The 12,055-nt window shown below is 56.8% G+C and overlaps 1 protein-coding gene across 29 annotated transcripts in view; it reads left to right on the forward strand.

Moving 5' to 3' along the window:
* MINK1 (misshapen like kinase 1) overlaps nt 1-12,055 on the forward strand; it is a 50,979-nt gene that overhangs the window by 37,730 nt on the left and 1,194 nt on the right. Inside the window, exons 6-33 of one of the 29 annotated variants that reach the window (XM_081028589.1) lie at nt 74-164; nt 636-766; nt 1,082-1,136; nt 1,277-1,355; nt 1,605-1,780; nt 2,257-2,326; nt 2,690-2,900; nt 4,559-4,675; nt 5,147-5,233; nt 5,444-5,671; nt 5,876-6,049; nt 6,378-6,638; nt 7,404-7,489; nt 7,647-7,757; nt 7,897-8,009; nt 8,212-8,300; nt 8,522-8,545; nt 8,663-8,826; nt 9,267-9,372; nt 9,455-9,592; nt 9,770-9,878; nt 10,243-10,410; nt 10,517-10,660; nt 10,896-11,030; nt 11,224-11,324; nt 11,406-11,555; nt 11,641-11,800; nt 11,901-12,040. In XM_081028589.1, coding sequence (XP_080884715.1) covers nt 74-164; nt 636-766; nt 1,082-1,136; nt 1,277-1,355; nt 1,605-1,780; nt 2,257-2,326; nt 2,690-2,900; nt 4,559-4,675; nt 5,147-5,233; nt 5,444-5,671; nt 5,876-6,049; nt 6,378-6,638; nt 7,404-7,489; nt 7,647-7,757; nt 7,897-8,009; nt 8,212-8,300; nt 8,522-8,545; nt 8,663-8,826; nt 9,267-9,372; nt 9,455-9,592; nt 9,770-9,878; nt 10,243-10,410; nt 10,517-10,660; nt 10,896-11,030; nt 11,224-11,324; nt 11,406-11,555; nt 11,641-11,800; nt 11,901-12,040 — 3,618 coding nt within the window. The remainder of the gene's footprint in view (nt 1-73; nt 165-635; nt 767-1,081; nt 1,137-1,276; nt 1,356-1,604; nt 1,781-2,256; nt 2,327-2,689; nt 2,901-4,558; nt 4,676-5,146; nt 5,234-5,443; nt 5,672-5,875; nt 6,050-6,377; nt 6,639-7,403; nt 7,490-7,646; nt 7,758-7,896; nt 8,010-8,211; nt 8,301-8,521; nt 8,546-8,662; nt 8,827-9,266; nt 9,373-9,454; nt 9,593-9,769; nt 9,879-10,242; nt 10,411-10,516; nt 10,661-10,895; nt 11,031-11,223; nt 11,325-11,405; nt 11,556-11,640; nt 11,801-11,900; nt 12,041-12,055) is intronic. The other 28 variants (XM_081028600.1, XM_081028613.1, XM_081028614.1 and 25 more) reach the window with 28 other exon arrangements.

Consider the following 12,055-nt stretch of genomic DNA (forward strand, 5'->3'; position numbering starts at 1 on the left):
TTCAGCCCCATCCACGTCCTGCTTTCCCACCACCTCCAACACCAAAGCTAATTTTCCCCCCTCTCCGCCCCAGGGTCTGGCCCATCTCCACGCCCACAAGGTGATCCACCGAGACATCAAGGGGCAGAACGTGCTGCTGACGGAGAATGCCGAGGTCAAGCTAGGTGCGCTGATCCCGTTTAGGCAGACGGGGCCCTCTCACCCCCAGGACAGAATGAGAGGCCCCTTGTCCCCTCTGGTGGCTTAATTCCCACTCCCTGTAGGCTGGGAGACAAGCTTGCTTCTCCCTTTCCCATGTCCTCCTCTGGTATGCCCTGCCTCCTGCTGAAAATCACTCAAGAAATTTTCTCCCTGCTGTTTGTTATGTCCCAGGTGCGGTGCAGGTCCCTCTGGGTAGATGAGATTTTTGACCTGGGATGTTGTCCCTTGGTCCTTTCACCTTGGTTTTCCCCCGAGATATAGGAAGACTAGGTCAGGTTCTTCAGGATGTTGATGGGATGGAAGAGGTGCCGGGGAGTGTCTGGTCTGGGTAAGGCAAGGACCTCAGCTGCCTGCGACGCGCTCATGCTGGGTCTGAGATGAGGGGAGTAGACGTGATGCTCTGTTATGACCCCCCTCTCTCCATGTCTTCCCAGTGGATTTTGGGGTGAGTGCTCAGCTGGACCGCACAGTGGGCAGGCGGAACACTTTCATTGGGACCCCCTACTGGATGGCCCCGGAGGTCATCGCCTGTGACGAGAACCCTGATGCCACCTATGATTACAGGGTATGGAGCATGGGGGCAGCCAAGGGCAAGAAGTGACGTGAGGGTGATGGGTACATTGAAAATATCGGGGGCTTGAGCAGTTTGGAGAAAACGAAGGTCTAATGACGTGTTAGCTGTGAGAGGTTGGGGACCATTTTGTGGCAAGGAAAGTGAATGGGGATATTGGGTGAGTTGGGGGACAGTGCAGGGTTAGAAGAGAGGGGCCTCAGGAAGGGATATGGACCAGGAAGTGGTCCTGAAGACACCCGGGATGGTAAGTGAAGAGAGTTGTCGGGAACATTCATTCACCTGTCCCTTCCTCTCTCTCCTCCATAGAGTGACATTTGGTCTCTAGGAATCACAGCCATTGAGATGGCAGAGGGAGCCCCCCGTAAGTACAGTGTGTGAGAGAGGAGGGAGGGCCCAGAAAGTGGCTATTGGGAGGAGGCGGGGCTCGGGAGGTCATGGTAAGAAGGGCTTTCAGGCGCTCAGCAGGGCAAAGGGCCTGATGGTGTCCCTTCCGTGTCCTAGCTCTGTGCGACATGCACCCCATGCGAGCCCTCTTCCTCATCCCTCGGAACCCACCACCCCGGCTCAAGTCCAAGAAATGGTAGGTCTTTCGGGTTTGGTGTCTAGGAAGGTCTCTGGACAAGGCCACCTGTCTTAACCCTCTGTGTTCAGACTTGGTTGGATCTGCCCGATCATAGCAGAGGTTTTGGGACGGGGTGGCACTGCATTGGGGGCACTTGTTAGGATGTGAAGACAGGAGGGAAATAAAGTTGGCTTTTGAAGGAATGTTCTCCCCTCTTCCTACTCTGACCTCCCCGGGCCCTCCTAGCTGAGCCACTGTCATTTCCAGGTCTAAGAAGTTCATCGACTTCATTGACACGTGTCTCATCAAGACTTACCTAAGCCGCCCACCAACGGAGCAGCTGCTGAAGTTTCCCTTCATCCGCGACCAGCCCACAGAGCGGCAGGTCCGCATTCAGCTCAAGGACCACATCGACCGATCCCGGAAGAAGCGAGGCGAGAAAGGTCAGTGTGTGAGGAGGAAGGTGGCTGGTCTCAAGACCCATTTCAGCCCCTGCTCCTCTTCAGCAGCCCTGCTCTTCCTGGCTCCTCTTCAGGCTCCCCACCCAGGCCTCAGGTCTCCCTGGCCAAAAGGATCTCCTTTTCCAAAATTCCAGTCCCAGGGGGGTTTTCTCTTACCTCCGATCCAAGTCAGCCTTCCAAGAGAGTGTGGCCCTTTTGCATCCGTGCAGAGGCTTCCTGTTGAGCACATGCACGTGTCAGTGTGTGCACACACTCCACCACATCCCAGCTGCTGTGGGGTCTAGTCCAGGCCCAACCTGGGGTCCACTGGCACCCCGTTGCTCCAAGGAAGTGGGCAGGGACCCAGGTGCATGGTCATCCGCACAGACCTTATCGGTTGTCCCCACCTAAGGTTTCCCTAGCCCAGGGTGGGGTCTGGGGCACTGCGTGAAGAAACAGCAATGATCTCTCCCCTGCAGAGGAGACGGAATATGAGTACAGCGGCAGCGAAGAGGAAGATGACAGCCATGGAGAAGAAGGAGAGCCGAGGTGGGCTTGGGCAGGTGGAGGTTGGGGGCACATGAGTGGTCCTTGGCTTGGGGACTCTCAGTCTGGGGGTGGTGGGCACAGAGTTAGAGACCCTAAAACAGTCTGAACACTGAGGAAAAATGGACCAGATGAATGAGCAAGAGGTGGGGAGAAGGTGATTCAGGGCCACAGGAGGACAGGGCTCAAAACTGGGCAGGGGATCGGGCAGTCCTCCTGGCCACCTGGGAGTTACCTGAGGTAGACTATCTGCTCCAGGTAAAGCGCCCACTCAGGTGACTCCCCAAGCAGGCTCCCCAGGCATGGGAGAGGGAAGTGGCAGGGTTCTGAAACCAGCCTCCCGTTGCGCTCCCCCACCCCATCCAGCTCCATCATGAACGTGCCTGGCGAGTCCACACTACGCCGGGAATTTCTGCGGCTCCAGCAGGAGAATAAGAGCAACTCAGAGGCTTTAAAGCAGCAGCAGCAGCTGCAGCAGCAGCAGCAGCGCGACCCTGAGGCCCACATCAAGCACCTGCTGCACCAGCGGCAGCGCCGCATTGAGGAGCAGAAGGAAGAGCGGCGGCGAGTGGAGGAGGTGTGTGGGCTCCGCTCCTGGTTCCCTGAGGTCGGTGGGGTGGGGTGGGGGTGAGGGCGCGGAGCCAGCAGGGGCTTGTAATCTCTTTCGTTCACACAATTGGGGTAAGGTTCTGTCCTGTTAGAAGCCGGGCCGCCAGCCGCGCTGTGCCGCCACCAGCCCTGTGTGGATGCTTGGGCGTGATTGTGCGGTCAGCATCCCTTCAGAACAGAGCCACTTCTGAAAAGCCATACTGGCTCCCCACGGACAAGACCGTCCCTGTCCTTGTTTCTACATATAAACCTCCACTCTGGGTTTGTCAGCCCCACTGATCTTAAATCTCCAGGAGCGAGGGGTCTGTACAAACATTTCAGGACCCTGGGCATGACTGTCAAGCAGCTATCTGGTCTGAACGTGAAAAAGATCCTTCTAAAGACCCTCCTTTAATATTAGTTGTTTTGGCTTAGATTTGCTGGAACGTACTGTCTTGTCAGTTGGGCTAGTTGGAGGTGGGTGGGAGAAACTCATTTTAATAAAGAATCTTATTTTTTAAACAGCTGCACTTTTTAAACACAATTTTAAAAATACGCATCTGTATGCATATGTATTTAAATGTATTTATTTTGCAGGGGAGCATGATGGAAAAGGAAAACTTTGTTTTAAAAAATGACTTAAATGATGAGATTTTTGTTGAAACAATTACATGATTTCAAAGTTCATGGAGAGCTGGGCCCAACAAAAAAATTATCTGAGTAATGGAAGCATCTGTTCTATCCACGTACTGCTTCCCAAAGCAGGCCCCTATCTTTGTTGAACAAACACTAATTTGCAAGAATGCTTCCCACCAGAGAATCTAGTGCAGATTTCTTTCAGTAAATGTTGTTTTCAGGTAGTTGAGTAACAGAAAATCGTGTCTACCAGGGTGTTTCCTGGAGCCAGATCCATGTAGGAATAAGCAACAGCGAAGTTCCCCCAGCTGTAATGGCCCTTTAAGGGCTTGTGCTTTTTTCTTTTTCTGTATCTTTTCCTTTTTCTTTCTTTTTTTCCCCTTTCCCTTTCTTTCTGTTTTTCTGAATGTGAAAGAAACTACTTTTGAAGACTGACTCTCCTTTTGCTTTTGTTTCGGCTTAGATTTACTGGGAAGTACAGTCTTGTCAGTTTGACTAATTGAAGGTGGGTGGGAGGAATTCATTTTAATAGAGATCTCTTTCTTTTTCTTTGGGCAGAGGCTTGGTCTGAAAGATTGTGCAAGTGCAACCTGAGCTATTGATGTTTGCCAAGGAGCTGGTGAAATCCCTCTCCTCTAGGTTGCTCTACTGTGGACCCCTGCTGCCCTCTTGTGGCCAAAGGCTATCATTGCAGCACACTATTTAGACTTACAGGCAGAGGTTGATTTGAGAGGCCAGGAATGTGTGTAGCGTTTGTTGTTACTGTCTCTGTGGTTCGTTGGTTGGTTGGTTTGGTGGGGGAGTGGATAGGAGAAGACATTATCCAATTCGGCCCACTCCAGGGGCAGTAGTCAGCCTCTCAGACTCTGGTCCCAAGCCCACAGCTACTTTAGACGAGCACTTTTTCCCAAGCCCAGACACTCCTGTGGAGGGATAGGTAGGTTTGTCAAAACAAGCCAAAGCCATTCTCTCGCCATCATTCCTTAAGACCACACCTTTCTTCACCCACAGCAACAGCGACGGGAACGGGAGCAGCGGAAGCTGCAGGAGAAGGAGCAGCAACGGAGGCTGGAGGACATGCAAGTCCTGCGGAGGGAGGAGGAGAGGCGGCAGGCGGAGCGGGAGCAGGTACAGCGCCCCCAGCGCACACCGCACTCACCCTTTCTGCCCCCGGCCTCCCTGCCCGCACCTGCTGCCTGCCCCCCTGCTCCCCAATACCCTTTCCCCCTTCTTTCCCTACCCCTAGATTCCCCCTATCTTTTCCAGCTTCACTCTTTCTCTCTGTTTTCTCCCACCCTTCAACCCCAACCCTGGCTCCCTGCCCTCCTGTCTCTGTGCCTTCATTCCCCATCTCTTTACCCACTCCTGACTCCTTTCGCCTGCACCTTCCCTCATGGGTCTCCACCCTCGCCTCCTCTTCATTCCCTGCCCTCTGTGGGGCTCATCCCATCCCTGTCCTCTCTACTGCTCTTCCCTGCTCTCCTCCTCATCCTCACCCCATTGATCCCTTCTTCCTCCAACTCCTTTGCCGCCGCTGCTCCTCCTCCGCCTCTTCCTCTTTCCCTGCCCTTTGCCCCCCACCCGCCCCCCGCCCCCCAGGAATATATTCGTCACAGGCTAGAGGAGGAGCAGCGACAGCTCGAGATCCTTCAGCAACAGCTGCTCCAGGAACAGGCCCTACTGCTGGTAACGGGGTCCCCCAGCTTTCTCTGGGAAGATTCGTACTCAGAGCTTCTCTGCCGGAATGGGATGGGAACACTTCAAGGGAAGGGACTCTCCTAAGCATCAAGGGAAGACATCTCTTCTCTAGGCAGTTGGAGAAAAGAAAGGGCATGCCGACTCTTAACTTCCAGGGCCACCCCCTGCTGAGCCCTCTCTCCCTACCCTTGGGCCCAGGAATACAAGCGGAAACAGCTGGAGGAGCAGCGGCAGTCAGAGCGTCTGCAGAGGCAGCTGCAGCAGGAGCACGCCTACCTCAAGTCCTTGCAGCAGCAGCAGCAGCAGCAGCAGCTTCAGAAACAGCAGCAGCAGCAGCAACAACAAATCCTGCCTGGGGACAGGAAGCCCCTGTACCATTATGGTCGGGGCATTAATCCTGCTGACAAACCAGCCTGGGCCCGAGAGGTACTCACTGCCTCCTTTGCCACCTAAGACACCATCCTCCCAGCTCCACTGCCTGAGGCCTGGGAGCTGCAAGAAGCAGCCCTGAGAATGGGGAGAGGGGCACGCAGCACAGGCCTGAGGCCTGGGGCAGTGGGGCAGGTGGGGACCTAAATTTGAGAACAGGGAAGCAAAAGCTGGCCTGCTTGGCATCCTGTCATATCACAGGTAGAAGAGAGAACGAGGATGAACAAGCAGCAGAACTCTCCCTTGGCCAAGACCAAGCCAAGCAGCGCAGGGCCTGAGCCCCCCATCCCCCAGGCCTCCCCTGGACCCCCAGGACCACTTTCCCAAACTCCTCCTATGCAGAGGCCGGTGGAGCCCCAGGAGGGACCACACAAGGTGAGTCTCTCCCCATTCCTGTCTTAACACACACAAGTAGAGAACCTTACTCAGTGCAGATACACACGTGCGCGCACACACACAGTCGTACATACACTCTTAGCCAGGGATCATAAACCTCAGGGTACATGTGCAGAGATGTCACCTGTTTGCTGCTGTATGTCTGTTCCTATGTCTTACCTGTTCTTGGACTCTAGGAGCCCCTTTCATTCGATGGATAATTGGAAACCAGAGGCTTTACTTACCCCTTCCTCCCAGCCCAGGCCCCAGCTCACTGGTGGGGATATGCACAGAGCGGGCAGCCCACCCTCCCTGGTCTCTCCCGCAGAGCCTGGTGGCACACCGGGTCCCACTGAAGCCATATGCAGCGCCTGTACCCCGATCCCAGTCCCTGCAGGACCAGCCCACCCGAAACCTGGCTGCCTTCCCAGCTTCCCATGACCCCGACCCTGCCGTCCCCACACCCACTGCCACGCCCAGTGCCCGAGGAGCTGTCATCCGCCAGAATTCAGACCCCACCTCCGAAGGGCCTGGCCCCAGCCCGAACCCCCCAGCCTGGGTCCGGCCGGATAATGAGGCCCCACCCAAGGTAAGGATAGCCCTGTGGACCCGGAAAGAGCAGAAAAATACAGTTGATCCTTGAACGATGTGGGGGTTAGGGGCACTCATCCCCTGCACAGTCAAAAATCTGTGTATAGCTTTCGACTCCCCAAAAACTTAATCACTAATAGCTTGCTATTGACCGGAAGCCTTACCGATAACATAGACAGTCAACTAACACATATTTTATGTTACACATATTTTATATACTGTATCTTTACAGTAAAGTAAGCTAGAGAAAAAGAAATGTTACTAAGAAAATCACTAGGAAGAGAAAATACATTTATAGTATTGTACGTGTTTCTTGAAAAAATTCTGTGTATAAATGGAGCAGTTCAAACCTGAGTTGTTTGAGGGTCAACTGTGGTAAGAGAGGAATTAGAGGGAGCAGCAAGGTGGACATGGGTTCAGGGTTGGAAGGAAAGAGAAGGGGAAGGCCATGGCCCCTGTCCCGCAGGGGTTGCCCTAACGTCTGGTGACTCCTGAGTGTCACGGTGATGCCTGTGGTGAGTGTAGGGGTGGAAGAACGCCCAGGGTTTTGGAGAAGCACTAGGGGCAGACTTTCTGGGTTCGAATTCTAGCTCTTCCATTTTTCAGATTCATAATCTTGGACAGATTGATTAGCTTCCCAGACCTCAGTTTACTTCTCCGCAAAAGCCTGGGGAGTCCCTTTCAGAGCCTTGGGAGTGGATGAAATGTTTGTGGAGGGCCCAGCAGTGCCCGCCAACCGGACTCCTCTTTCTTCTCCTCTCAGGTGCCTCAGAGGACCTCATCTATTGCCACTGCCCTTAACACCAGTGGGGCCGGAGGGTCCCGGCCAGCTCAGGCTGTCCGTGCCAGGTAACACCTGGGTGGAGTTGGGCAGCAGCCTAGGGAGCAGGGCCGGGGACAGAGGGGATTTTGCCAGGTTACCCACTTAGGGGTGGGCAAGCCCCAACCCAGTCACCTTAGCCCCCTCCCTGCCCCTGCCCCCGGCACCCCTGTGCTCCCTCCACAGACCTCGCAGCAACTCCGCCTGGCAAATCTATCTGCAAAGGCGGGCAGAGCGGGGGACCCCCAAGCCTCCAGGGCCCCCTGCTCAGCCCCCTGGCCCGCCCAACGCCTGTAGGTAATGGAGTTGTCCCCCCACTCACTCCCACCCTCACTTCTGCCACCTGTCTCCCCTGGTGATGGCTCCTTGGGTGCAGCTCAGCCCCCCAGGGAGGGGAGCACCTTGTCTTCCTGACCTTGCCTCTGCGTTCCCACAGCAACCCTGACCTCAGGAGGAGTGACCCTGGCTGGGAGCACTCAGACAGTGTCCTCCCCGTCTCTCACGGGCACCTCCCCCAGGCTGGCTCGCTGGAGCGGAACCGTGTGGGAGGTAAGTGAGCTGGGCCTGGCGGCCTGCTCTGTCAGGGTGGGCCCTGCCCTGGGCAGCTTGGGACTGAGACAGCCTTGGAGGTGGGTGGGGACTGGGCTGGGCATGGAGCATGTCAGGCCCGAGGGGGTCAGCCCAGGATGGCCTGAGGCCATCCCCTGTCCAGGTGTCAGTGACCTCCCTTCTCCCATCCTGCCACATCCAGCCTCCTCCAAACTGGACAGCTCCCCAGTGCTGTCCCCTGGGAACAAAACCAAGCCTGATGACCACCGCTCACGGCCAGGCCGGCCCGCAGTAAGTCTTCAGGTGGCAGCTGTAGCCCTGCCTTCTCCTGGTCTGGGGCTTTGGGGGGCCGGCTGGGGAGCCTGTTGAGCCTGGGTGCCAGGGGTAGGGCCTTCGTTAATCTGTGTGAGAGGGGCTGTGGGGTAACAGGATGCACTTCTCAGTTACTAACCTTTCTTAACCTCTCTCCTGCCGTCTCCTGGCTGCCCTTCTTCCCCTGTGGCCCCTCCCAGAGCTATAAGCGAGCCATTGGTGAGGTTAGTGAGAAGGGGCCTGCTTGCCGGAGCCCCTCTGTTACCCTGCCTCTTCTCCTCTGGTATCCTTTGTTCTGTCGCCCTCTCCCCTCCCCTCCTCATGCAGCTCCTCCCCTGCAGGATTTTGTGTTGCTGAAAGAGCGGACCCTGGACGAGGCCCCCCGGCCTCCCAAGAAGGCTATGGACTACTCATCATCCAGTGAGGAGGTGGAAAGCAGTGAGGATGATGAGGAGGAAAGCAATGGTGAACCATCAGAAGGGAGCAGAGATACCCCTGGGACCCGGTATGGGGGCATGCTGGGGCGTTCCCACGTTGGGGGTACCCAAAGAGAAGGGTTGCAGGTGGGGGCGGGGCTCTCAGGCAAGTCTCAGGGAAAGTGGTTCCCCTTTTCCCGCGTGGAGGACCCTGGCTGTCAGTGCTGCTCAGTTCTTCCCTTCCTTCTCTAAAGAATGGGGTACAGGGCCTGGTGTCCCCATCTCTTTCCCACGGCCCTGTCAGTGGGGGTTGGGCCTGTTCAGGTTTCTCTGTTCAGCCAGCCTTCCCCAAGTGCTGGGCATGGAACACCCAACCGTGAGGCAACAGCTGCTCAGTGAGTGCTGAGTGCATTGTGTTTTGAATAGAGACGGAAACCTCAAGGGCTAGGCACCCTGCTCTCACCCGCTCCTGTGGCACTTGGGTGGCAGGCAGGGCCTGGAGGGCTCATGACCTTCCTCTCTCCCATAGCAGCGATGGGGACACAGACAGTGTCAGCACCATGGTGGTCCATGATGTGGAAGAGATAGCCGGGACCCAGACCCCCTACGGGGGTGGCACCATGGTGGTCCAGCGTGTGAGTAGACACCTCATTCTTCTCAGTGCCTGCTGTGCACCCTCTTTGGCCCCAGCACTGGCCCTTCTCTCTGTTCCTTTAGACTCCTGAGGAGGAACGATGCGTGCTGCATTCTGACAGCAATGGTTATACGAACCTGCCAGATGTGGTCCAGCCCAGCCACTCGCCAACTGAGAGCAGCAAAGGTCAAAGCCCCCCCTCGAAGGATGGAGGCAGCGATGTAAGTGGGTGCAGGCAGCGCCACGGGGCCAGGGGAGAGCCACTACGGTGGCTGGGCGGAGCACCTGGGAGCTAGCTGGCCAGGGTTCTTGGGGGAGCGGGGGCCTGGGAACAATAGCAGGGGGAAGGCCACAGGATAAGGTTCGTGCTTGCCTGACTACCGCCCCTCCCCCCACAGTACCAGTCTCGTGGGCTGGTAAAGGCCCCTGGCAAGAGCTCGTTCACGATGTTTGTGGACTTAGGGATCTACCAGCCTGGAGGCAGTGGGGACACCATCCCCATCACAGGTGAGGATGGCAGGACAGGTCTGCCCTGAGTCCTTGAGAGAGGCACAGGAGAGCCTCTGATGACATGGCTTCACGCAGCAGTCACAGCTTCCTTTTGACCTGAGCATCTGTCCTGGCACAGAGGCAATAAAGGCTTCTGGGGCCGCTTTGCCCCAGTGCTCAGAGCAGCCCAGGGACCTGCATGACAGAACAAGGCCTTTACCAGGCCTTGTAGCTGTTTCAACTCCTCTGTGCACCTCCTCCGTTCTCCAGTCTTTCCGTCTCCTTCTACGTATTCGGAGAAGCCGAGACCAAGTGTAAGGGTGGGTTGAGAAGAGACGGTAAGGGAGCAGCAGCCCACCTCCCTTCCCTGTCTCCCCGGCAGCCCTAGTGGGTGGAGAGGGCAGTCGGCTCGATCAGCTACAGTATGACGTGCGGAAAGGCTCTGTGGTCAACGTGAACCCCACCAACACCCGGGCCCACAGTGAAACCCCTGAGATTCGGAAGTACAAGAAGCGATTCAATTCCGAGATCCTGTGTGCAGCCCTTTGGGGTAAGCCAGGGCCAGGAAGGAAAAGAGGGATCTGGTGTGTCCCTGTGCTCCTGGTCAGGTGAGGGCCTGGCTCTGCCTCTGATCTGCCCAAGGGCTCCTATTGTAGGCGTCAACCTGCTGGTGGGCACAGAGAATGGGCTGATGTTGCTGGATCGAAGTGGGCAGGGCAAGGTATACGGACTCATTGGGCGGCGGCGTTTCCAGCAAATGGATGTGCTGGAAGGACTCAACTTGCTCATCACCATCTCAGGTGTGTGTGTGGAGTACAGGGGTGGGGGCAGGGCTGGGAGGAGGGGGCTCAGCTCCTCCGCTCTCTTCCACCATCTTCAGCCTGGGCGGAGGGCAACCTTGGTCCAGGAGCCAGAAGGTGGGGCCACACTTTCTTAGCCCTTGTGGTACGCAGAAAAGGATGGCGGGGAGGCAGAATCTGGACCTCCAATGAGGGAGTTTGTGTGTGTGTGTGTCCGTCCGTCCTCACCACTCAGGGAAAAGGAACAAACTGCGGGTGTATTACCTGTCCTGGCTCCGGAACAAGATTCTGCACAATGACCCAGAAGTGGAGAAGAAGCAGGGCTGGACCACTGTGGGGGACATGGAGGGCTGCGGGCACTACCGCGTGGGTGAGGAGGTCACAACAAGAGTGGCCGGGGCACATTTATTTATGAGAAGAGAGCAACGGGGGTCTGGGCTTAACGTCCTTGAAGACAGAATCTTGGGGCCTGGGGTTGGGGTGTAGTGAGACCTGTGGGAGGGGGCCAGCAGCCCAAGAAGGGGAGTCCCCGCATCCCTCTTCTTCCCTCCCCCGCCCCTCAGTGAAATATGAACGCATTAAGTTCCTGGTCATTGCCCTGAAGAACTCCGTGGAGGTGTATGCCTGGGCCCCCAAGCCCTACCACAAATTCATGGCCTTCAAGGTAATCCCCGCCTCAGACCCCAGCACTGTTCTAAGGTCTGACTCCTCCGCCTGTGTTCCTGAGCCCTTCTGTCCTCCACAGTCCTTCGCCGACCTGCCTCACCGCCCTTTGCTGGTTGACCTGACAGTGGAGGAGGGACAGCGGCTCAAGGTCATCTACGGCTCCAGCGCCGGCTTCCACGCTGTGGATGTCGACTCGGGCAATAGTTACGACATCTACATCCCTGTGCACGTAAGCACGGCGGGGCTGTGGGCAGACCGGGACCGCCAGTCGGGGCCCCAGACGCAGGGCCTCCAGCCCACCTTCTCCTCCCCAGATCCAGAGTCAGATCACACCCCACGCCATCATCTTCCTCCCCAACACCGATGGCATGGAGATGCTGCTGTGTTACGAGGACGAGGGTGTGTATGTCAACACGTACGGGAGGATCATCAAGGATGTGGTGCTGCAGTGGGGAGAGATGCCCACCTCTGTGGGTGAGTGAGTGCCCGCCCCGAAGCTGTGGGTCCCGAGCTGGGCCAGGAGTGGGGCTGGGCTGGAGCCCACTCACTGCCCCTCCGCTCCCGTCTCCCCCAGCCTACATCTGCTCCAACCAGATAATGGGCTGGGGCGAGAAAGCCATTGAGATCCGCTCCGTGGAGACGGGCCACCTGGATGGGGTCTTCATGCACAAACGAGCTCAGAGGCTCAAGTTCCTGTGTGAGCGGAATGACAAGGTGGGTGCCCCTTGC

Source organism: Rhinolophus hipposideros (genome assembly GCF_964194185.1).
Source record: "Rhinolophus hipposideros genome assembly, chromosome: 20".
Classification (NCBI taxonomy): domain Eukaryota; kingdom Metazoa; phylum Chordata; class Mammalia; order Chiroptera; family Rhinolophidae; genus Rhinolophus; species Rhinolophus hipposideros.